The sequence below is a fragment of the Parasteatoda tepidariorum genome, chromosome 9 (assembly GCF_043381705.1).
Source record: "Parasteatoda tepidariorum isolate YZ-2023 chromosome 9, CAS_Ptep_4.0, whole genome shotgun sequence".
NCBI classification, from domain to species: Eukaryota; Metazoa; Arthropoda; class Arachnida; order Araneae; family Theridiidae; genus Parasteatoda; species Parasteatoda tepidariorum.
The window spans coordinates 68,260,792-68,283,924 of NC_092212.1; the positions used below are offsets into that span (position 1 = coordinate 68,260,792).

The 23,133-nt window shown below is 31.2% G+C and overlaps 1 protein-coding gene across 4 annotated transcripts in view; it reads right to left on the bottom strand.

Annotated features, from left to right (window-relative positions):
• LOC107437953 (tectonin beta-propeller repeat-containing protein 2) overlaps positions 1 to 23,133 on the bottom strand; it is a 35,324-nt gene that overhangs the window by 6,731 nt on the left and 5,460 nt on the right. For 3 of the 4 annotated variants that reach the window (XM_016050100.3, XM_016050101.3, XM_016050102.3), the window contains exons 5-14: positions 22,788 to 22,945; positions 19,121 to 19,554; positions 16,000 to 16,365; positions 12,467 to 13,310; positions 11,241 to 11,456; positions 9,526 to 9,664; positions 6,975 to 7,167; positions 6,798 to 6,887; positions 2,657 to 2,884; positions 596 to 774 (exon numbers count right to left, since the gene is read on the bottom strand). In XM_016050100.3, the coding sequence (XP_015905586.2) occupies positions 596 to 774; positions 2,657 to 2,884; positions 6,798 to 6,887; positions 6,975 to 7,167; positions 9,526 to 9,664; positions 11,241 to 11,456; positions 12,467 to 13,310; positions 16,000 to 16,365; positions 19,121 to 19,554; positions 22,788 to 22,945 (2,847 nt within the window). Of the gene's footprint in view, positions 1 to 595; positions 780 to 2,656; positions 2,885 to 6,797; positions 6,888 to 6,974; positions 7,168 to 9,525; positions 9,665 to 11,240; positions 11,457 to 12,466; positions 13,311 to 15,999; positions 16,366 to 19,120; positions 19,555 to 22,787; positions 22,946 to 23,133 lie in introns of those variants that run through there. The other variant, XM_043039559.2, reaches the window with a different exon arrangement.

A 23,133-nucleotide genomic window follows, 5' to 3' on the forward strand; every position in this document is an offset into this window, starting at 1 on the left:
TCCATTATAAATTCCCACGGACAGCACAGCTTGATTTGACTTAATAGCATGCCTCCATTAACAAATTTCTTACTTTTTTATTAACTATTTCTAGATACAAAATCAAATTTTCTAGTTAAGTATTTTGTAATAACAATAAAAAAGTTTATTAAACTTTTAAAATAGTTTGTATTTATAACATGAGTCATATAAATATTGTACTGTCTATCACAAGACCTTTTTCTCTATTTAAATGATAAAACTTAATAAAATTTAATTAAATTAAAAAAATAACTTCATTATTGCTTACTGAAGAAGGAGAATTTTAAAATAAAAATAGGTTTTAACCATGTCTTTTTTTCTGTAATATCAGTCACATTTAATATTTTTATTCTGAATAAAATATTAAAATTTTTTATCCCATTTTCTTCTATGCATAATAAAATTAGGTTAATGAAATACATCTAATGTAATATTTACAAAAAAATTATTAAATATTTATCAATGGAAAAGGTTTAAAACAAAAAACATTAACAATATAAACAAAGAAGTTCTGTTCAAACAAAATAAAACTTCAAAATTAAATCTAATAAATAGAAAGAAAATCTATACTAACCGTATCAACTATTGGTGACACATTAACTTCAACATCGGCACTTAACGGAATCCATGCTTGAAGCAACTTCCTATCAGAGGAAGGGCAAAGTGTTCCAAATCGAATGAAAATATGTCCATCAGCTGAACAAGCCCATGTAGCTTCTGGTGAACAACTAACATGGGTGATTTTTTCTGAACCTAAACTTAAAAAAAGATGGCACATAAGTAAAAGTTGACTCATAAATACAATCAGGTGTTTAGGAGTAATCTGAGAGTATCAATGTTCATTGGCTTTGAAGCAGCGACTATGCAATTTTAGAGTAACATTGCAAAAGTTGTGTCTTTTGTTTACTCATAATTTTGAATAGTAATGGGTATTTAATTCATAAAAATAATTAAGATTTTTAATTTATTGAAAAAGGAGTTCTGTATAAAAATAAACTGAATATTTTAGATAAAAAAAAATTTAAACTGATTTATATAAATGAGGCTCGCTTCATTTTATAGTAGTAATACTTATTTAAATATTAGCAATAATTTGTGCAAAAATTCTATTATAGGGAGTTTTCAGGAAACTTACTCAATTTTAGGGAACTTTCTAAAATATACAAAAACTATGAGAATTTTTATTAAACCATTAGAATTAGCAAAATCCAGTAGTCTACTGGAAAATCTAGTAGTGTTGGCAGCTATGTGAATTTATTTGGGGCAATAACGTTACTCCAACCTGGCACAATTATAGTTATCTGAATAAAATCTTGCTTTTATCATTATTTAATTTAATGCAGCATATTGAACTAATCAATAATGCAAACTCAATAAAAACACAGCAAATATTTATTTTATTTTCTGATTTCTATTTGGAATAACCTAACACTCCATAATTTCTCTAGCAAGCAATTTTAAATTTAAAGGAATACTATTGCAAATCACAAAAGTATCCATTTTATTTTTATGTAATCAATGAATCAGTTATAATTTACTTTGCAAATACAATGAATTAGTTATCTAACAATAATAGTACATGGTTTTAAATCATAGTGTATATCTATTTTAGTTTAATGAAGAATGTAATAGTTAAAACAGTTTCTACGAAACTTGATTAGCTTAATTACTTAAGCTGTTTAAATATATAACAGATACAGCACTGCGAACATTACATAATCTAGTGCAAGAGCGTCATGGCCGGAGACATTTCTGTAGCATCCGCCTGGGAAGAAAAGGCAATGCATAAAAATGTTGGTATTTTCCTTAAAGAAAGAAAGATGAAACTTTCGAGAAAGTTGGAAAACTTTTAGATCATTTTCTAAAAGAGATTGCAACACTGAATTTGGTTATGTAAACAACTTCAGTTGTGAGGGCTCAGGGGACAGAGTGTTTGCTTCCCAATGAGGCGACCCAGCAATGAATCCCACTGATACCACGTTGATTCTAATTCTGCTTCCAGCTTGCACAGACCACAGTGCAGACAGAAAATCTACTCAGTGGTAGATTGATCATGGAGTAGATTACCTTTGAAATTGAGATATTCATGGGAGATTTTCCTTTCCATGAAACTCAGCTGGATTTAGCTGTGGTTTAGGGGATAAAGTGTACACCTTCCAATAAGGCGAACTGGGTTCAAATCCCAGCAATGGCTGGTCTATATGAATTCCGCACCTAGCTTGCACGAACTACAGTGCTGGCATAAAATATCCTCAGTGGTAGACGGATCATGGGTGAAAGTCCCTATGGGTTTCTTCCAGTACTTGATCCAGGAGATCTCTTGTGTTCTGGATTGGGTTCAAAATTACAAAGCTACGGAGTTCATTGGTAGTCGTAAACCCGAAATCGGGTCGGCAGTTCAATGCCGGTTACAGAATATAAAATTAAATTAAACACAAATGTGTGTTAATTTCCATCAGCAAGTCCTCCATGAAGGCAGTTTATTTCATACTCAATCTAAGAGTACCCTTTTCTTCTGGGTTGAGTTCAAAGTTATAAAATCATTGATAGCTGCATAACCAAAAATGGGTCTGCTATTCAAGACCAGTTATAAAATAAAATAAAATGCAAACAATTGGTTATAGAAAACTCATACCTAATTGATGCAAATCAAGATTTTGCCACCAAACTCCTTGTAAGCAGCCAGGCGTGATGCCTCTCCTTATGTATAAAGAGCCATCTTCCGCCAACAGCCACAAAGATTGCAAGCTAGGAATCAAGCATTTAATACCAGACACATTTGGAGATTCTACAGCCAGTAGGGTATTTGTAGAAAGTGATAAACAATAAATCTCTCCGGTTGCATTAACACACCAAACAGAATCTAAAATGAATAAAATAATTTTTAAAGCAAGCTTGCTGAAAAAATATTATGACATTACAAAAATGTAATTGTTAATTTAAAAAAATTTATTTCTTTGATAAAAAAAATCAAAATAAAATCTGGACAGTTAATATCCATATATTAATATTCATAATTAGAGCCCGGATTTTGATGACCTAAAAAATCTCAACTAATGCCCTTAAAAAGTGCACAAAATGCCCTTAAAAAGGGCAAAAAATGCCCTTAAAAATGCAAAAATTGCGCAAAAAATGCCTTAAATAAAGTAAAAATATTGAATTAAAAAAATGTTTTGCTCTTTAAAATTATTATGAGTCATTTAAAAGATATAAAGCAATGCAATACTTGTTCTACGCTCATTAAAGTTTGAAAAATATGTTTTATATCCTAAAATAACAAAAAAAGGAAAATATATTGACACCAAAATATTTTTATTTTGTATAGAAACTTTAATGGATATAACAACTTCTATCTCATAATATTACTAAATATGAGAATTACATTGAATTATTAAACGTTTTTTGATAATTTGAAATGTAAACGAGCGTCTCTTGTCTGAAAGTAAATTTTCATTCCTGCAAAAGCTTCTTTCAACGTCTACTGATGTTATAGGTTATATATTCTTTGGTTATAGGTGCGTACTTGAAAAAGACGGTCTTACTTACTGACAATTCTTCTTCAATTTGAAAAGATGTTGCTTCACCTGTTAATATCCTATAGATTTTCTTTATTGTTTGGAAGCCAGTGTAATAATGAAAATTGATAAAAAAAATAATAAAAATTTTCAAAAATTAACAGAAAACTTTAAAAAATGCATTAAAATGCAAAATACGCCCCAAAATTTCAAGAAAAATGCCCTATAAATCTAAAATAATGCTCTAAAAGACAAAAAATGGCCAAAAATGCAAAAAAATGCAAATGTCATCAAAATCCGGGCCTTATTCATAATTAATATCCATATACTATAGTAATAACATTTTCTTCTCCAAGACAATTTTTTTTACATTTCAAATTTAACATAAGATTTTGGTACTTATCCATATCAATGTGCCGTAAAAAGCTATCACCACAGTACTCATATCGGGTACTATATTAGTATATTTGGTTCCTATTACCTTATTACACTAAAATGAATTAATTATACACCACTGGTGTCAATGATAATTTGGCTGTTTTTTTTTTGTTTTTTTTTACTGCTTCTTTGTTAACAAAATTATCACCATTCAAAATCAAATATTACATTGTTTGCACTCTGCAGTAATCTATAACAAAAGACAAGTTTTGATGCAGTTTCTAAACCTAAACAATTTCTCAATTCACTATGCACTAAGGAGAAATTCGACAAGATTCTCTCAAGTCCAGCAGAAACTAGCAGGCGTCGCCATCAAGGAACAAGCAAGATTTGTAAAACTTTCATCTATTGCATATTTTTTAAAACTGGACCACAATGTAGCAGCTGGGGTAGTTGTCAAAACTTGACTGGTAAAATAAGTTTCAGGAAATGGGTCCGATTTGCTTTATATAAATATTTTATATACTGCACTCCAAGTATTTAATATAAACAAAATAATATATATTTACAAACAATGAATTAAAAATTTTGTTACTGTTACATGGAGTTATATTTTTCAGTTAACTTAAACAAAATGTCATTAAGCAATTACTAGAACTAATATAGACGTCTTTTTAGTTTCTGCCAGTTTTTACCGGTTATAACCAGTTTCTGCCCACAAAAAGCCAACCCTGATCCCAGTAGCTGTCTCGTTGAAATATATGAAAAATTTACCCCGACCTGCCCTTATTTAGGGCATACGGATAAATGTTTATTAAAATCCAAAAAACAGTGCAAAACATAAAATACATATCAGACATGGCAAACAGCCCATGAACTTGGCGGGCGAGTAAGATTAATATTAAGCAATAGTGTAAAAGTGAATTCTAAAACCTGGGAAAAGCCCCAAAACAAGTAAAATCATAAAAGTAATTTAACTACAAATACTAAAATGAGCAAATTTAAAATCTATGGGAAATTAAAACTTGGGTGAAATAGTAAAACTTGAAATTGACGAATCATATTAAATCCAACAAATATAAAACCAACATCGTTGTGTAAACAGATAAGGTGATAAAAGCAGGTGGAAAGTTTTAAAAGTCGATAGTTAAAATCAATAAGCAAAAAGTTAAAATGTTGGCAGGGTGGAGGGAATAGTTCAAGAATCAGAAGAAATAGTTCAAGTATTATAGTTTAAGTACAGTCTAAAATGTTCTCTAGGGTCACTTTGATGATGTATTTGATAGTATTCCCGCAGGCAGATTAGAAAAGAGTTGGGTTTCAGTATTATTATTTTGAAAGTCAGTGCCACGACGCATCTGGAATTCCGGACAGTCAAGTAATAGATGTCTTATATCCTGGAATTCACCACAGAAGTTACAGTTTGTGGATCTCCCGAAAAGGCGGTATTGATGGTTACTGAACATGCCATGGTCTGTAAGAAATCGATTTAGATAAAAATCTGCCTGCAGTCTGGTGGCTCTTGGATCTTTAAAAAATGTAAAAGTTTGCCGTCCTTTAGTGCCGTTTGTTCGTTCGCTTTTCCACCGTGTCATGACATATTAATTGATTATCGATTTGACCTGTACATGGGTAAGTTGGACAGTGAAACCCACTCGGTCGAGACTGATGGCTTCCTTGGCTGCCCGATCCGCCGCTTCATTACCCAGTGTCCCCACATGAGCTCTAACCCAATTAAGAGTAATACCTTTATGCCATAGTTTTTGAATTTCAATTACTGTAGTGTTTTTGTGAGTGGGGTTAGCTAGGGCATAAAAACCATGAAATAAATATATCATTAGAGCTATACTTAAACAAAAATTAAATTACCAACATTATTCATATTAGTAACATATTTCAACAATTCCAATGAAGACTTAAGCAATTGCTCTGAAAACCTGTGTTTTATATTTTACTTAATAAATATATATGAATTTTGTAGTTGGAATATTTAGATATTTTTTGAAAGCTTGAAGACTTAATGATAATTAATAATTATTATTGAAGAATTCTAAGGCATTTAAATACATAAAAAATATTGGCTAAAACTTATTTTTAGATAATATATTTAAGTAAGGTCAAAGAGATAAGTTAATGATTTGTTAATTTCAATGTTAAAGAATGACATTAAAAAAAATAGTTTAACACAATTTATAGGTTATATAATTTAAATATGATATAATTTATATATTGATATTTTTAGTAGGAATATTTAGATACTTTTTGAAAACTTGAAGACTCAAGGATAACTAATAATTCTCATTGAAGAATTATATCTAAGGCATTTAAATCCATAAAAATTGTTAACTTAAAATTATTTTTAGATAATATTTAAACAAGGTCAAAGAAATAAGTTAATGTTTTGTTAATGTCAAAGAACGATATTAAAAAAAATAGTTTAACACAAATTTTTCAGTTTAAATAAAAGCATATCCAGTTTTCAAAGGGGAAAAAAACTCTGAAAAATCTAAGCTTAGTCTTGTAATAAATAAACTGTAAAGTTTAACAAATATTAATTAATATTAGATTATTAATTTTTAAGTGTGTTAATTAAGCTTGTTCAGATATGAGATGCAATTATATATAACAAACAATTATAGAAGCCGAGGATAGCATTGCTTACAGTAATCAAACAGCTTTGGCGTAAATTGCTCATGTACTTCAATGTTTCATGCATTGCAATGAGTTTTCATACATTTGAGTGAAACGTTAACTTACCTCGTTAACCTTACTTAAATATTATCTAACAAAAATTTGTACCTTTTTACAAATATTCTTTTAAAAAGGTAATAAAATTGTAATATGTGATATAGATTAACAAAATATATAAATTTTGGATTTTACCTTCAGACGATGTTAAACCAGACGCCGACAGTAAAGACCACTTTGTGGTAATAGATGTGCCCTGAGGAATAACTACATCCCACATGTGACCTACAAAGGGATTTTTAAAAAAATATTTGAAGTGATTTCATTTATAAGAAAGGGAAAAACAGTAAAAAATCATGCAATGTGCCATACCAATAATCCCTTTTTGAGTGCCATACACAAGATTGTCATAAGATTTACAGAACCAGATACCCTGAGAAGATGTAGATAATGAGATATGCTGAATTCCTTTGATCATGTTTAGGACGGTATCATTATTAAATGCTTTCTGCATAGTTTTTTGGAACTGGGAAGTATTTTGAAGTAAATATTTACTGGACTCAACCTAAAATAACATGAAAAAGAAATTAGCAAAAATAAATTTTTATACAGTGCACCAAAGATAAAAGGAACCACCCAGAATAACTTATGATCTAATGATCCGATCTTCACGTTAGGACTCAATCTTAATGTTTCAAAAGGGTGACTTCAAATATGATAATTAATTAGGTCAGACGTTAAATATTTATCATTTTATTCAATAACAGTCCAAAAAATTTTGAAATGTCAGATATGCAATTTTTTACATCATTTTAAAGTATGTAATCCTTCATGGCAAAATCCAAAATTTGAGCAAAATCGGTTATAAAGTTCCTTAAAAATAAAATGTTAAATATTTGACCTCTTTAAAATTTGACTTCTCAGGAACTATTCAACAGATTTTGCTCAAATTTTGCATTTTCCTATGTAAAATTACATAATTTAAAATTATGAGAAAAATTGTATTGTATACCTTACAATTTAAAATTCGGCTAATATTTAATAAAATGATAAAAAATAAATATTTACTAAAATTCACTTTTTGCATGGAGTTTTCTTTGGATACTTAAATTTTATAATTGTGTGCAAAAAATTTTCAGTTTGCTTAAAAAGTTCCAGAGATACGACGAAACTAAAATTCCATTTCTCAGGAGCTATTCAGTTGATTACAATCGAATTTTGCATTTTGAGATATAAATTTCCATACTTTGAAGATGCAAAAAACTGCATACCTTTACAATTCAAAATTTTTCCAAGTATTATTAAATAAAATAATAAATATTTATTAAAATTTATTTTTGCCAGGAATTATCTTTGAATACACGAATTTCGAAATTGTGAGCAAAACATTTTCGATTCGTTAAAAAAAGTTCTGGAAATATGACGAAATATGCAAAAAGTAAAATTAACAGTAAGGATCAAGTATTGCAAAAAAAGATTTTCTTCCTGGAGTACTTTTTTTGATGGAACTAACCCGCATTTGCGTTGCATGGAGAGGAAAACCATGAAAACTTTCCACAGTTAGTCTAACGGCAAGGGGACTTTAACCCATGATCCATCTCCACTGAGAATATTTTTACGGCAGCACTGTGGTCAGTGCAAGCCAGGTGCGGAATTCAAATCAACCCCCTGAGCCACAATGACTCTAGCTCTACCTATAATAAAAATCATTAACCGAAACAAAAGTGACTGATTGGTTCATTAGTTTAACAAAAACCCTTTCTTCGATTTAACAGTGAGTTCATGCCACTGCAGACATTTAGTACCATATTAAATCAGATAAATAAATAAAAAATTTTAATTGTAAATAGAAACATAAAAGATACAAGTAAACTTAATTTAGTGAATATTTTAAAATTGGTATTTGATGACAAAATAGACTTAAAATCATTAAATAAAACTAAACTGGAAGGATGCAAAAAAAACAGAAATTTTTGTTTAATAGTGGGCAAAGAAAAAGAAAAATAATTTTGACTTCAAATAGACGACTAGTGATGGGCTGAATATCTTAACTGTTTCGCTTTCTCTGTGAATATTTGCCTCAACTTTTTCTGTTATTTAAATTCAGGAAAGAGGTGCAACCAGTTTTGTTACATAAACAGACCTGTTTTGAGAGAAACAAGTACACTTCAAAACTGTTTACATTTCGAATAAAGTTCCGCCAAATATTTAAGATCTGGCAGTTAGTTGCCACTCAAATCATGGTTGCCACTCAAATCAGGAGGGAAAAAAATTCCCTGCGTTTTCCCTATACGTATAATACACAATATATTAAGAGGAAACACACAATCACTGTGCTCTTGTCTGAACTACATTAGGCTAACTATACTAGATTCAATTGTTTGAAGAACTTAAAGAAATAAGGAACAGCTCAACCTATTTAACACAAATAATGCTATCGTAAATGAAATAGTTTAGTATAGCAGAAATATCATCCTTAAATATCCCAGAAAATGTACTTTGAGTGGTTATCACTTTTGAAAAGACAAAAATAAGAAATAACATTCTCTGTATTTTCCCAAGATTGTAAGGGAAAATTCAAAATTCTCCGCATTTTCCATGTAATAGTATTAGGTAATTTTTAAATTCCCTGTATCTTCTAGATTTCCTTGTTCTCCCTGTGGAGTGAAAAATAAGAAATAAAATTCCCTGTATTTTTCCAGTTTGTAAGGTAAAACTCAAAATTTTCAAATTCCCTGTATTTTCTAGGTTTTTCTTATTCTCCCTGTGGAGTGGCAACCCTGTCGGTTAACAGGTAACTTTGCTCTCTAATAAAATTAAAAGATGACTAGTTGTTCATTTGCATGATAAAAGTGCATTAAAGATATAATAAATTATTTCTAATTTCAAGCACTACAGATTCCTTATCATTAAAATCTCATACCTCCCATGGCTTCCCGATTCCTGTAGGCGTTTCGGGTGTCACGCCAATGAAAAATTTGATGATACCATTATTATCAACTACCCATCCAGTTTGCTGAACACCAAGACAAATACTGTTTATTTCTACATTCTCTTCCAATCTAGAATATTTATACATTTATTCAGTAAAAAATTGCATTTTGAGCAAAATAATAAGCTTTATCATATATTTTTTTAATATTAAATTAAGCATGCAATACATTTACAAACATACATAATGAGTTAGCAAAAACATGTAGTAGGGAACTGATTATCCGGAACGATCGGGGCCATCGCTATTCCGGATAACTGATTTTTCCGGTTTTCTGAATCGCTACAAAAAGCCGTTTTTTTATTGTAAAACCTACTAAAAAAAAAATTCAGAAATAATCTTAAAAAGAAGAAAAAACGATGAAGTAATACACTAATGATTATTTCCAAAATGATGGTAAGGTCTTTCAATAAAGAAAGAAAAATCCTAAAATCTTATGAGGAAAAATACATTTTTAAAATGTATCGAATTTCGTTCCGGTTTGTTGGTTTTTCGGTTTTCTGATTTCCGGATAACGGATTCTGTACCGTACATTAAATATGAAGCAGAATATCTTATTATAGAACACAAAACTAAGTAAATGGAGGCTATGAGTTCTACAGAATTTTGTGCTACGGGGGTCGTTTTACGTACCATAAAACTTACCAAGCATGGTATCCGAACTGATCAATATCGCTTTGAAATAATATTTAGCTCATCTGCTAAAGCAGTTTAAGAAGTTTTAATTTCTTTCCTAGGAAAAACTATTTAACTGTCACTTTAATTTTAACAAAGTATGCATCATTATATTTTGCACTCTTTCCTTTACAATAGGTAAAAGGAAAAATTTATTTTACAGAAGAAAAAAAAACAATGCAGGACATATTACATAAACTAAATTTTTTAAAAAAATTCTTAGATCTTAGGCAGGCCACACACTAAGGAGACAAGCAGTAAGTAAGAGATGCACAAGAAGCAGATTCCTATACTTTTGCATTAGCATGTGCATATTACCTGTGCGAATCCTAATGCAGAAGTATAGGAATTCACCACCTATACGTCTCTTTCTTATCGCTTGCCTCCTCAGTGTGTGGCCCGCCTAATGTTAATAAGTTTATAGCACATGATCAAATAAATGTAAATAATTTTTTTTTTATTTTAAAAACACATTCAAACATATAAATATATCTAAATGAATCTAATGTAGATCTGCAGATTATTTAAATGTATAAACTCAATCACCTGAATAAAAATAATATCTGTTATTTCAGTGTTCATTTTAAAATCAAACTATTCAATTAAATACAAAAATACTTTTAATTACATTAAAGAACTTTCTAAAATACTGCACACTGCCTAACCATGGCGAAGCACCTAGCCCTGTTTGCTAGAGATCTATTTTTTTTTTACTATGGTAGAGATGCCATATAATTTTGACTGTGGTCAGACAATGTAGACAATGCCCAAGCTGATACCTCTCTCTGCAAATTTCAGACCAAAAAGAATGAGAGGATTTTTCAGTTACAACAAATTTAAAATACACCTTGCTGGGTATACATAATGGTTGTTTTATCGGCTGCTAGAATAAAACTCATGAGCCCTAGCCCTCCAAAAGCGGTGTGAGCATTACTTTAATGGACTTCTAAAATACCACACGAGGCACTTACTTTATTTCTTCCCATTTGTTCTTTGATTTCTTTTTCTCTTTTACATTACTGTTCCAACAATGCAAAGTACCCCCAGTAGTAATTGCCCAAAGAAGTCCTTCTCTAGAAGTAATTTTCTGTAAATGTAGATCACACGTAATTGTTTCAGGATAGTCAAAAGGTTTGGAAGCAGACAAATTTTGCAATTTCACTAACAGACCTGCAGAGGTAACATACCTATGTTGTAAAAAAAGGAAAATTTATAGTTGAATAATAAGAAAAAAATTATGTTTTCTCACATTTAACCTTTAAGTGTGTTTAACCCATTAACAGTGACATATATTTCAGAAAAAGTAACCAAAAATTGAAAATTTTTTTGCCTGTTTAATTTTGTTCTTTAAATTAATATAAAAGTTAGGAAATGGTTTTTTATTACAAAAATAAAATTTTAATCGCATTAACTACTGTATTTATAATTTTTACATACTCATAAAAAAGTAATGGATTACACACACATCTTATTCAATTAGAGCAAATTAAACAAAATTTTGAAGCTAAATATAATATAACTAGTATAATATAATATAAAAAACACAACAATATGATTTTCAATACATAAATTTTACAAATCTTTTCCCTCCCTGAACCCACATTTTCTCTCCCTCGACTGAAGTCGTAATTGGTGAAAAACTAGGACCACTAATGCCATCTATTAGGTAAATAGTGAATTAAGTATACTAAAGTCGAAACGAACTCAGCTCAGGCTTCAGAAAATAGAAACCTTAATTTTTTCTCTTGCCCGAAGTCAGTTCGGGCATTACAAATACTGCACGTAGTAGTTACCAGAACTGGATTCGGGTGACACTGGCAAGGGGTTTAACTCATAAACCTCATCCTAGTTTTAAGGTTAAAACCAACTTGATATTACACAAGTATGATATATGAGAATATTACACAAAGTTTAAGTTATTTTAAATTAATCATATATTTCCAACAAATCAAAAAAAAATTAAGCAAATTTTAAGAAAATTTAAAATCAAGCAAAAATGAATCCTAAAGTTGAGACATTTAATGACTGCCTACCCAGACATAGCATTACTAGCAGTACCTATTACCACAATTAATTTCCCATCACTGGTCTCAATAATATTATAACGAAATGGTTAAGTACCAAAAAAATAGTATAAAAAAATTAAAAGAAAAAAAAACAAATTCATCAATAAAAATTGGAAATCAAGGAGACTCACCATCCACGATTATCCTCAACAGCTATGGACACAACATCGCGCGCAATATGCACCCACTCAGCCTCAAGCCACCTCGTAGCGGATTTCTGAACAGCCGCATAAACAGTTCCCTTATACAAAATCCATACGATCGTGTCAGAAGGCGATACGGCTATTTTCTCAGCAGGTTGGCAAATTTCGATCCAGTGCATCCCCAAAACGGGATAATGGGAAATAAAAATCCTATTTTGCACATCAACACAATATATATGATAGTCACTAATACAAAGATCCAAAAGTCTGTCCGGAGTTTTGTATTCGACCCATTCGACACCATATTTTAGAGGCTCATTTTCTAGAATATCTACAGAGGTAACAGACGTATCTTCACTAGTTGATGATGTCTGGTTCTCTAGGGTGGGTAGATCTGTTTTGCTATCAACTGTTGAAGGGGAAACACAAGGGAAATAGATATCGTCAGGATCACATTCCGTTTTACTGGATTCCGAAGCATTAGTGTCTACAGAGATTTCTGAAGATGTATCATTACTGTTATTGTCTTTACTCGATTCACTATGTTGTGATGAATTATTATTAATTTGATCATGACTAGGATCTTCGGATGACGGATCGGAAATGTTGTTTGTTGTATTTGTATCAGATATATTTTCATTTGGAAAAACTGTTGTATCAACATGACTTGTATGCATTTGATTTGTATCGCCAGTGGCATCGATAGATTGATCGTCAACAGGAGAAGTTAATTCAATAGTTTTGGCAGTGTTATCATTAGTTGCGTCTTTATTCGCTTCCAAAGATTCTAAAGCTTTTCTTTCGCTTTTAGGACTTTTGGACCGAAATCGAACTGAAAGAGCAAGTAAAATTAGCAGTCATGTTAAAAAAACCTAACCAGTTTAGTTATACAAAACAGTTTTTTAAGTAAAACATATTATTATTATTATATAATAAAAGTTCAATAAGCAAAATAACTTCACATTAAAAGGATTAAATGACTCACAATAACTCAGTGGTTAAGGCACCGAACTGTCATTGTGAAGAACTAAGGTTCAATCCCCAGTGACGTCAGATCCATGGCTATAAGCTTGCCTGGGAAGTAAAGACGGCCTAACCACATTGCCACTACCATGCTGTTGGTCACGAAATTGTGGAGCCTTAACCACCATGACCCCCTGGCTCACAATGAGCTGTTGCAGGAATACTTTACTTTACAAAAGGATTACACAACAGTTGTTTGATACAGAAAAGTGCTTAAATATACATTTTGAAAAAATCAATTCAGAAAGTTATTTAATGGAAATTATAATTAAAAAAAAAACCTTACTGATAGTGATTTAAACTATAATAAGCAGGAAATTCAGAGCTGTGTTTTCTCTGGAGCTGCAGCCAGAGCTGTAACTCTAAATCTCCTCATGCTCCATAGCTTCCGCAATTTTATTGTATAACCTACATATATTCAAGTAGTTTGTCGTATTGTAATAGCATTGTCCGTTATCCAAGTTGCTGTAAATAGACTATTCTAAGTATTAAAATACATTTATAAGGATTTAAGATTAAATATGAAGGAGTATTTAATAGATTCAACTCTATTCCTAAAAATGAATGGAATAACTCAACTGTGAATTAAATTTGTATTTACAGTGAGAGCTGATTATTACATTATTTTTCTAATAATCTTTTTTAAAAATAATATTTTTTAATTAAAATTTGATACTCCAAAGTGCCCATAAATATATAGCAAATTGCTAGAGCCTTAGTAGAGCCAGAGCTGAAGCTTCAACTTATTATCTAGGAGCTGAGCTGAAGCTTTAACTTATTATCTGGAAGCTGAACTGGAGCAACGAAGATATTTTGGCACAGGGTCCCTGATCATAACTGAATCAAAAACAGAGGCATTAAGTAAATTTTAAAAAAAATGAAGTTCTAAACAAGTCTGAATTCAGATATTAATATATAAAAATAGAAAAAAATAACAGAAAACGGGAGATGCAGAGAACAAATGGAAGAAGTTAACTAAAATTTAAAAGATTTTGAGAAAATTATATAATTTCAAAATAAACTGGAATGTTGTTTTGAGGAATAAATTAGTTGAGATATGAAGAAAATAAACTGAGCTTTGAAACTAATGAATTTGTTACTTTTTTATATTTACTGTACTAACATTTCAGTAACTTCGCATTTGTTTTAAATCAAGATCATCAATTATTGGTCAGCAATTGTTACTAAATAAGTAAAAGTGAAAACTGACACAGAAAACTAGCCCACAAAACTCATGACTCACAAAAAAGACATAAATTAAATTTAGATGAAAAGCAAGATGTAACAAATATGATTAAAAAAAATTCGAATAAATTTGAATTTAACTTCGAAGCTTAAAAATGCTTTTATACATTTTGCTTAATAAAGCTGCAACATAAAAATCCATATACATACATAGTTTTTAAGCATAAAACGTCTGGACAACCACATAAAAAAATTGGTTCTTTTTTATTAGCTGGGCACAAAGTAAGTTTAACTTTCTTTTTTAGCAATAAAACAAAATGACTGTAACCCCATTCCCTAAAAAGTTAAAAGCAACTGGCAAACCAAAAAAATCAGTTTTTTTATAGCTTTTATTGATTTAGCTTGTCAGGAAAAAACAGCATCCTTTTAAAGAAGGACAATTAAACTAAAAAGAACCAGAATTGCAGTGCCATTTCTGGATTAAAACACATACTAATAATAAAACAATGTATTCTAATATCACAGCCAGTAATGCTAAAACTTCTGATTTAAACCCTTTTGATCACAGATAAATAGTAGGCACTCAAGATAACAATTTACATACATTGCTTGCTTTTTTAACTATTAAAATGTATTAAGAGAATTTTTTTTCTTGAATGAAAAATTTACAAACATTTAGATAGCCCACCCAGCTTTAGATTAATGGGTACCAGCTTGTTTTGAAAATAAAGACAGCTTGTGCACAATACTCATTCATTGCAACAGTCATGATGTCTATCCTGAAATAGAGCAACTTTAACCTCCATGACCCTCTGGCCCTCAATGGGCTGCTGTGATCGAGTGCTGTAATAATGTAATTAAATACTTAGCTGGCCAGGATAACCTGGTTGTCAGGGTGCTGGACTCACATTTGTGAAAAAGGTAGTTCGAATCCAGCCCGCCGAAGACTCCCTGTGTGGTAAATGGTGACCGGTGTACGTTAAATCTGTCTGGTCAGAAAGTCCTCCGTGTTCCCATAACATATCAATACCTCTGGGGGGACTGAATTGGAGATTGATCGTTCTCCGGTTCAGATCAAAATACGATCTGCGGATGAATGAATGGGTGTTGACTTCGGCCGATTCGCCCTGTTCGCCGGTGAATAGGTTCACCCTATAAACTGGTGTGATGTATGGGTGTGGCAGAAGTCGAATTCTGAGCTATAGATGGCGCCACAGGGAAACAAGAACAACCGCACCCCCTCTGCCTTTAAGGCCAACGACAACAAAAAATACTTAGCTATATAACAATGATGTACTAAACAAATGAAGTACCTTTTTTGGGTTTCTTTTTCTTTGTACGTTTGTAAACAATTTCATCAACTTCATCATTAACTGTAATATTAATAGCTGGAATGCAAGGTTCAGGCACTTGATTAATAACAACAGGCAGTAACTCATCCGCATTCAAAGTTACAACTTGGGGCAACATTTCTGAATTTCTTGAAATCATTTCTAAATCACTAGTGGTGCTTTCTGATATAGGAGGTGGGGTGCTCGCAGATCGTTTCTTCTTCAGCCAATCAAATATGTTTACATTCTCACTCTGAACGGCAAAGGAATCACTTCGTTCTTTGACAAATGTACCGAATTCTTTCAAAGGGGTTAACAGTTCTTCAAAGAGAGATTGTTCAACAGGCACTAAACATAGAAAAAATATATTTTTATTTAACATTATAACATTTATTGAAAAAAATTAAAAAATATGATAAAAATAAAATTTAAATAATTCAAGTTTTCAAAATTAATCATATTTAACAAACTTTATTCTCAAACTATAAATATAAGTGAATTTTTGTACAAATTTAATTTTTTGAATATTTAAAGCTAACTAATGAAGGAGTTATTAGAAGAAGGAAACAGAGTAGGACCTTGATTATCAAAAGTAGCTGGGACCAAACTTGCATGGGTGACAATATTGTCACCTTGAAATCGGTTGGGAAGTTACAAAATAGTAACAAAAGAATCTGCATCTAAATCCATGCTTTTTTAAAAAGAATTTTGCACTAATTTTATTCTACACGTAGGTTAGTGTTTCAGTTTTAAGATTTTTCCAAAAGGAATAACCGTTATTTTAAAACTTTCATTACGTCGAAAGGTTAGTGTGTCATTAGGTTAGTGTTTCAGTTGTAAAATATTTTCAAATAGAATAACTGTTATTTTGAAACTTTTATTATATTGCTTATTGATATAAATGAGGATAACTATTATAGCGTATATACATATTTCTCTTTTGTGGCACCATAAACTCAGGTATTTCTTCATGTACTAATGATGTAATTGTTCGTCAATCAAATATAATATCTTGCTCTTTAAAAATTTGCTTCATTTAGAATTTTTAGATAATTTTTAATGTAGTATGTAGTTTTACTTTGTATTTTAATGTAGTTTTTACTTTCTCTGTTTTGGTCTCAGCATTTTAATATATACATTGAATCTATTTACTAACATTATTTTAATTTTTTTTTCTTCACTTAATTTTTTACTACACTTAATAAATTCTAATCTTCAATCATCATGGGGTAAGGAACCTAATTAGCTTTAAGGTGCAATGGATAGCAATTAATAACTTTTGATGGGTACCATAACATGAGTCATGCAATTGTAAAGTTCAATATTTTTTTCCTCAGGTTAGTCTACCATATTAATTTCAGACCACTATATGAATACCTAGGCGGTCGTATTGGACCACTAAATTTCCATTGCTGGAGTATGTATATGCGAGGATGAAGAATCTATATGTAACGCTGGAGAATGCCCTAAGAATGTATAAAGTTCAAAAGCGCACACTTATGGCAAATTTTCATTCACTTTTGTTTTTCTAATGACATATTTTAAAAATTGTGTACCCCCAAAGAGTTAAAATAGCTCAGGGACACTTTTCTAATGGTAATAAAAAAAATATCCTTGACAAAATTAATAAACAGAATTAATTATTTCAAAATTAATAGACAAAATGAATCATCACAAAATGATATTTCATAAGCTTTTAAAAAATACATCACAAACTTAAGCAAGTGATCAACAATTAAGGTGTATAAAGTTAAAAAATAAAATTGCTTTGGTTTTTAATTAACTAATCAAACTAATAACTATTTAAGAAAGCAATGAATTAAAAATAAATCTATGCAAATTCATTAAAATCACTTTATTACACATTCTCTCTTACTTTCTGTGGTTGATTACAGGATCAAGTATGTTACAGCAGATTTTATTTAGAGATTACTGAAAGATTCAACATAAGTTTCATCTAAGATTAATCGATTACTTAACTTTTCCACAGAAGAAGCAAAAGTACATTAAAAAGTATAAACTATACTCAGTAGTTCATTGCACAACCTCCTTTAAAGATTTATATATTTTCATACAATTAAAACACATGAGACAATAGGAAAAATTGATTTCGTGGAAAAAATGACAGTTTCTCAGAATGAATCTAGAACGAATAATACAAAAAGTATTTAATAGTACCCCTCTTTTCTTCCAAAGAATAAGAGTAAGATCTTAAATAGATGAAAAACTGCCTGGACCAAGATTTTGCAGAGCTCAAAAGAAAAATAAATTTTAAATCAATTAGATCAATTTATGAAAAGAGGGCAGTCTAGGAAAAATTTTGGAAGAGGACAGTCTAAGTAGAGAAAAATTAATTACAATTGATAACACTAAGCATGTTGAAGGGTTTAAACTGTTCTACCGTAAAGTGCTCGACTTTCAGGTCGACAGGTCATTGGGCTACCAAAGCAGAGGAGTCATCCTCTCTGCAGAGGATCAAAATTGCAATGGCATATCTTCAAACCATCCGCAGGAGGGCCGGGATAGCATGGTTGGTAGGGGCACTGGATCCATGTCGAAGATATCGATCCCAGGCTGGCGGAAGACTTCCCATGTAATAAATGGTGACAGGTGCACGTTAAATCTGTCGAGTTGCGAAGTCCTCCATGCTCCCATAACAAATCAATACCACTGGGAGTACTGATCCAGGATTTCCTTGTCTTCTGGATTGGTTCAAAATTACAAGGTTACGGAGTCGAACATCAGTAGTCGTAAACCCAAAATTGGGTCAGCTGTTCAACAATGGATATGAAAGAAATCTGCAGGGACATTTCCTAAACCGTCACCAATAGCCTATTGTGCAGCTCTAGTGCGACGCAAATAAAGTACCAGTCTACCATTTAAAAGTGTCACTTAGCCATGCAGTTTGCAAACAAATCAGTGAGAGCAAGAAAAATTTTTTAGAATTTTCAAGTCCTGCAAACTATAACAGACATAAAGTACGTTGAGATTTTAAAAGATCAATAATTATTCATTTACTGAAACAAAATTTTAAAATATATATATAAAGCTATGCACATTGTGTAAGTATAATTTGATTTAAAAAAATTGAATCTTTTATTACCTTTATCACATACAAAAGGATCAGGATAAGAAGATATTCTAATAAGATCTCGAAGACCTCGTAAGATAAAAATTTCCTCATTGCTTGTGCAAACATCTACAATAGGATCCAGCTTTGGACAGCTAGCGACAATGGAATTGTGTGTAGGATCGATTAATAAGATGCTAGTATCAGAATATATCACAAGGTAATTATCAATAAAAGGCTTCAGTTGCCCAAACTGAATATCAGTCAAGCTCCATGGTTTTGTATCCTGTTTTTCTAATGTAATTATAGGGTGAAGTTCTGAAAGTGCGGTTTTGAAAATCATGGTTTCTTGAATGATTCCGGATTTATCAGACTTCCATAGCCTTTGACCAGGACGAGAAGCATAGATGACATAGTTGTCATGTGAGTCATACAAATCCATAATGACAGCTCCAAATGGGCCAAAGCTGGAACAAACAAAAAATCATCAATTTTGAAATTCAAAGATTACACTGATATATTATGGTTTATACATTTAATATAGTTATAAATAAGACATTTTCGCATGTTTCAGGAAATTAATAACTAAGCAATTTTATAACAAATAAAAAAACTGCCAGTATTAAATATATAATCCATTATAATAACATTCAAAAAGTAAAGATCAACAGCCATTTTGACAATAGAATATCTATTTATTCTTACAACACAACTTATAAATATGTAGAACTACGAATTCTTAAAATTTAAAAATGACAATGGAATAATGGTCGAGAATGAGTAGTAAAAGAAAAATAATAAAAAATTCTAGAGTTATTTGTTCCGCTGTAGACTGATCGCAAAGTTATGGTTCCCAGTAGAACACTGAAGTCAAGCATCACTGGCTGCCATCAGTAAGCGTGTGGCTAACCACTTCGACGAGCCTACATAGGGACTGGGGGAGTGCAGTATCAGTCCTCGTTAAATTGTTCTACCGTAAAAAGCTCGACCTCACATGAAGGTTCTCGGGCTACCAAAGCGGAGGATCAAATTTGTGATGGCATGTCTTCGGATCATCCTCGGGGATGTTTCCCAGACCGTAACCAACAGCCCATTGTGCAGCTCTAGTACGACGTAAAGAAAATACCTACCTCTAGAGTTATTTTGCAAATAAAAAAAATAAGCTAGCAAATACAGTATCTCATTATGTTAATGTTGCAAAACATAAATTATGTTGATTCTAAACAGAATAAGCTCAATAAAATTTTGAACATTGTCCAGTTTTAAAATGTGAAAAGTTTTTTTTTTTTACACAAATCTAACCAGGGGTCTGTCTAGGTTTTTCTGAAAGGTACCTATTTTGTGAAAATTTTGACACAATTCGTGAAAAATTTAAAATTATATTAAAAAATCAATACAAAAACATGGTAAAAATATAGATTTATCTCTTCTTAAGGAATACAAAAATAAATTTTAAGAAAAAGTATTTTGTGAAACTACCATTTTTCCTAAAGTTGAATTTGTGAATCTACCGTTTTACCTAAATTTAAATTTGTGAAGGTACCGCTAAACGTTAGTAAATTCGGCCTGGACAGACCACTGCTAACGTACATAAAAAAGAACTAAAGGTAATAAATACCCTCCAACAATAACCATACTCTGATAGTTTAAAAAAGTACTTTTCCTAGTTGTAGCAATGGCGAAGTATTAATAATTTAACAAATTAGAATAAAGATTTTTGTTCACTTCTACCATATACTACTACATGACATTGAGAAGTATTAGGGTTTGAACCCTAGAGATAACTTGCCTACCCAGCAACAGACAAATGGGCACCAGCTAATTCAGGAATGTTAGGCGGTTGATGCACAATCTGGCCACAATGCGCACCAACTAATTGCACCATAACATTTATCAATTATGAAACTTAACCACAATAACCTTCAGGCTCACAATGGGGTGTTGCATAGATGCTTACTTTTTTTTCTACATTTAAATATCTTATTTGTTTAATAGCAGCAGCACTTGATACATAAATCAATCGCTAGAGAGTGCAAACACACCACGCAAGCGTACTCGTAGAAAAAGCATTAAACATAAATGAACATCTAATAAAATCTGTAACTAGAAAACATCAAAAAATTATAAACATTTAAAAAATTAGAGCATTAAAAACAATGAAAACATTAGAACATAGAAAAGTATAAAAAATACCAAAAATATTAACCAAAAGTTATTAGAAAGTCATCCCGTTTGCATGGCTTGTAATAGCTCGAGACCCCTCCAGTATCTGTCATATATATTTCCTACCACTGCCCAGCAAACCTCCAGGTGCTCAGCTTTCATCAGGGTGTCCTCCTTGTAGTTTATTTACATCACACTAGAGCTACACAATGAGCTATTAGCGACAGTCTGAGAAACATTCCTGAGGATGATCCGAAGACATACCATCACAATTTCGATCCTCTGCAGAGGGGATGGCACCCCTGCTTCGGTAACCCCGACGACTTGCATGCAAATTCGAGTACTTTAGGGTAGAACAGTTTAATGAGGACCAATATCGCACACCCTCAGTCCCTTCACAGACTGATCCAAGTGGTCCCCCACCTGCACATTGACCACAGCAGTGTCCTCCTTGCACTGAATACAATTTGAGTAAGAAAGGTACTTGAGTCTGTAGATGTAAGCAGCAAGACAGTCATGCCTAGCTGCCAACTGCATTCCGTCTGGGGTGATTTGGGATTAAGGTAGAGTCACCCTCCAAGCCCTATCCCCAATTTGTTCGTCTAAATCAGTGGTCGGCAAAGTGCGGCTCCAGAGCCGCATGTGGCTCTTTAGCTCCTTAAGTGCGGCTTTATCACAAATATCCACGGAAGGCGCAATAATATTTTCATTTAAAAAAAAAATTTGTAAAAAAAAAATTATATCTTATTTTGATAAATTAAAATTCTTCTGTATATCGAGAACATGTATAATTTTTTGTTTAAGTTAAGAGATGGATAGGTATTTAAAATTTTATATTGTTGTAAAAATACGTAACGAACATCGAGTTTAATTTTATTAGTTTTCGTAAACGTTAACACAAACCATGTACAAGCTACCGGCTGAAATTGTTCGTATGGTTACAGCGTACTCCGTTGTGATACAAAGGTACCACAAGCATGAGCGCGCATACTTTTTCTAAAGTAGTGGGCATTGTTCGCATTAATAAATATTTATTAAGTATGAAATTTAGTTTTATTTAGTGTACTACTTATTTACTGTTATAAAAGTTTACTAAACAAGCAGATTTGGTTTCCAATTTTTTTAAAAATTGTTGTAATGTTCATATTTGGCTCTTTGGCTAATAAGTTTGCCGACCACGGGTCTAAATGATTCTCATAGTTCTTACATAATAATTTAAACAGATATATGAAAGATCAAACGGGCAAATGAACATATTTTTCAAATCTGATCAGTTTTGTAAAAATTCTATGCATTTTAAAAACTTCTGGTGTAGTTCACTACTACTAGAAAAAATAATTTTCAAAAACCTTAAATGTTTGTAAATACTTCAATCAAACTCTCTAAAAAATGACAACACAAGTTTGATTTTAAGTAAAATCATATTATGGTTCATATTCTTCATGAAAAGAACAAAAAACAATCTAAATTTGAAATTGCTTTATTGTTATTAAACAAATTATCTAGAATGACTTTGAAATGGAAATTGTTCTCTTACCATTTCCTTTCCTTTTGTCCGATCTGTGCAATTGTTTGGTTTTCAAATGAATAAATTAAAGCTCGAAATAGAGATGACACAATCAGGTATAATTTATTATGACTTATTTGTACAATCTTCGTCTGCTCCTTTAACAAAACCTTGGATCTACTTAGATGCTGCAAGCAAAAATTAAACATCATGACAATGGTTTGGTATAAACAAAATATTTTAAATTAAGAATTTAATAAAAAGAAAAAGATAAAATGTTGGGTAATCTTAAAATCACACACTACCAGTTAACCTTTCGACAAGAACATCCATAGAAATAAAGCAGAGTGTTTATATTTGCGTACAAGGTAGAAAA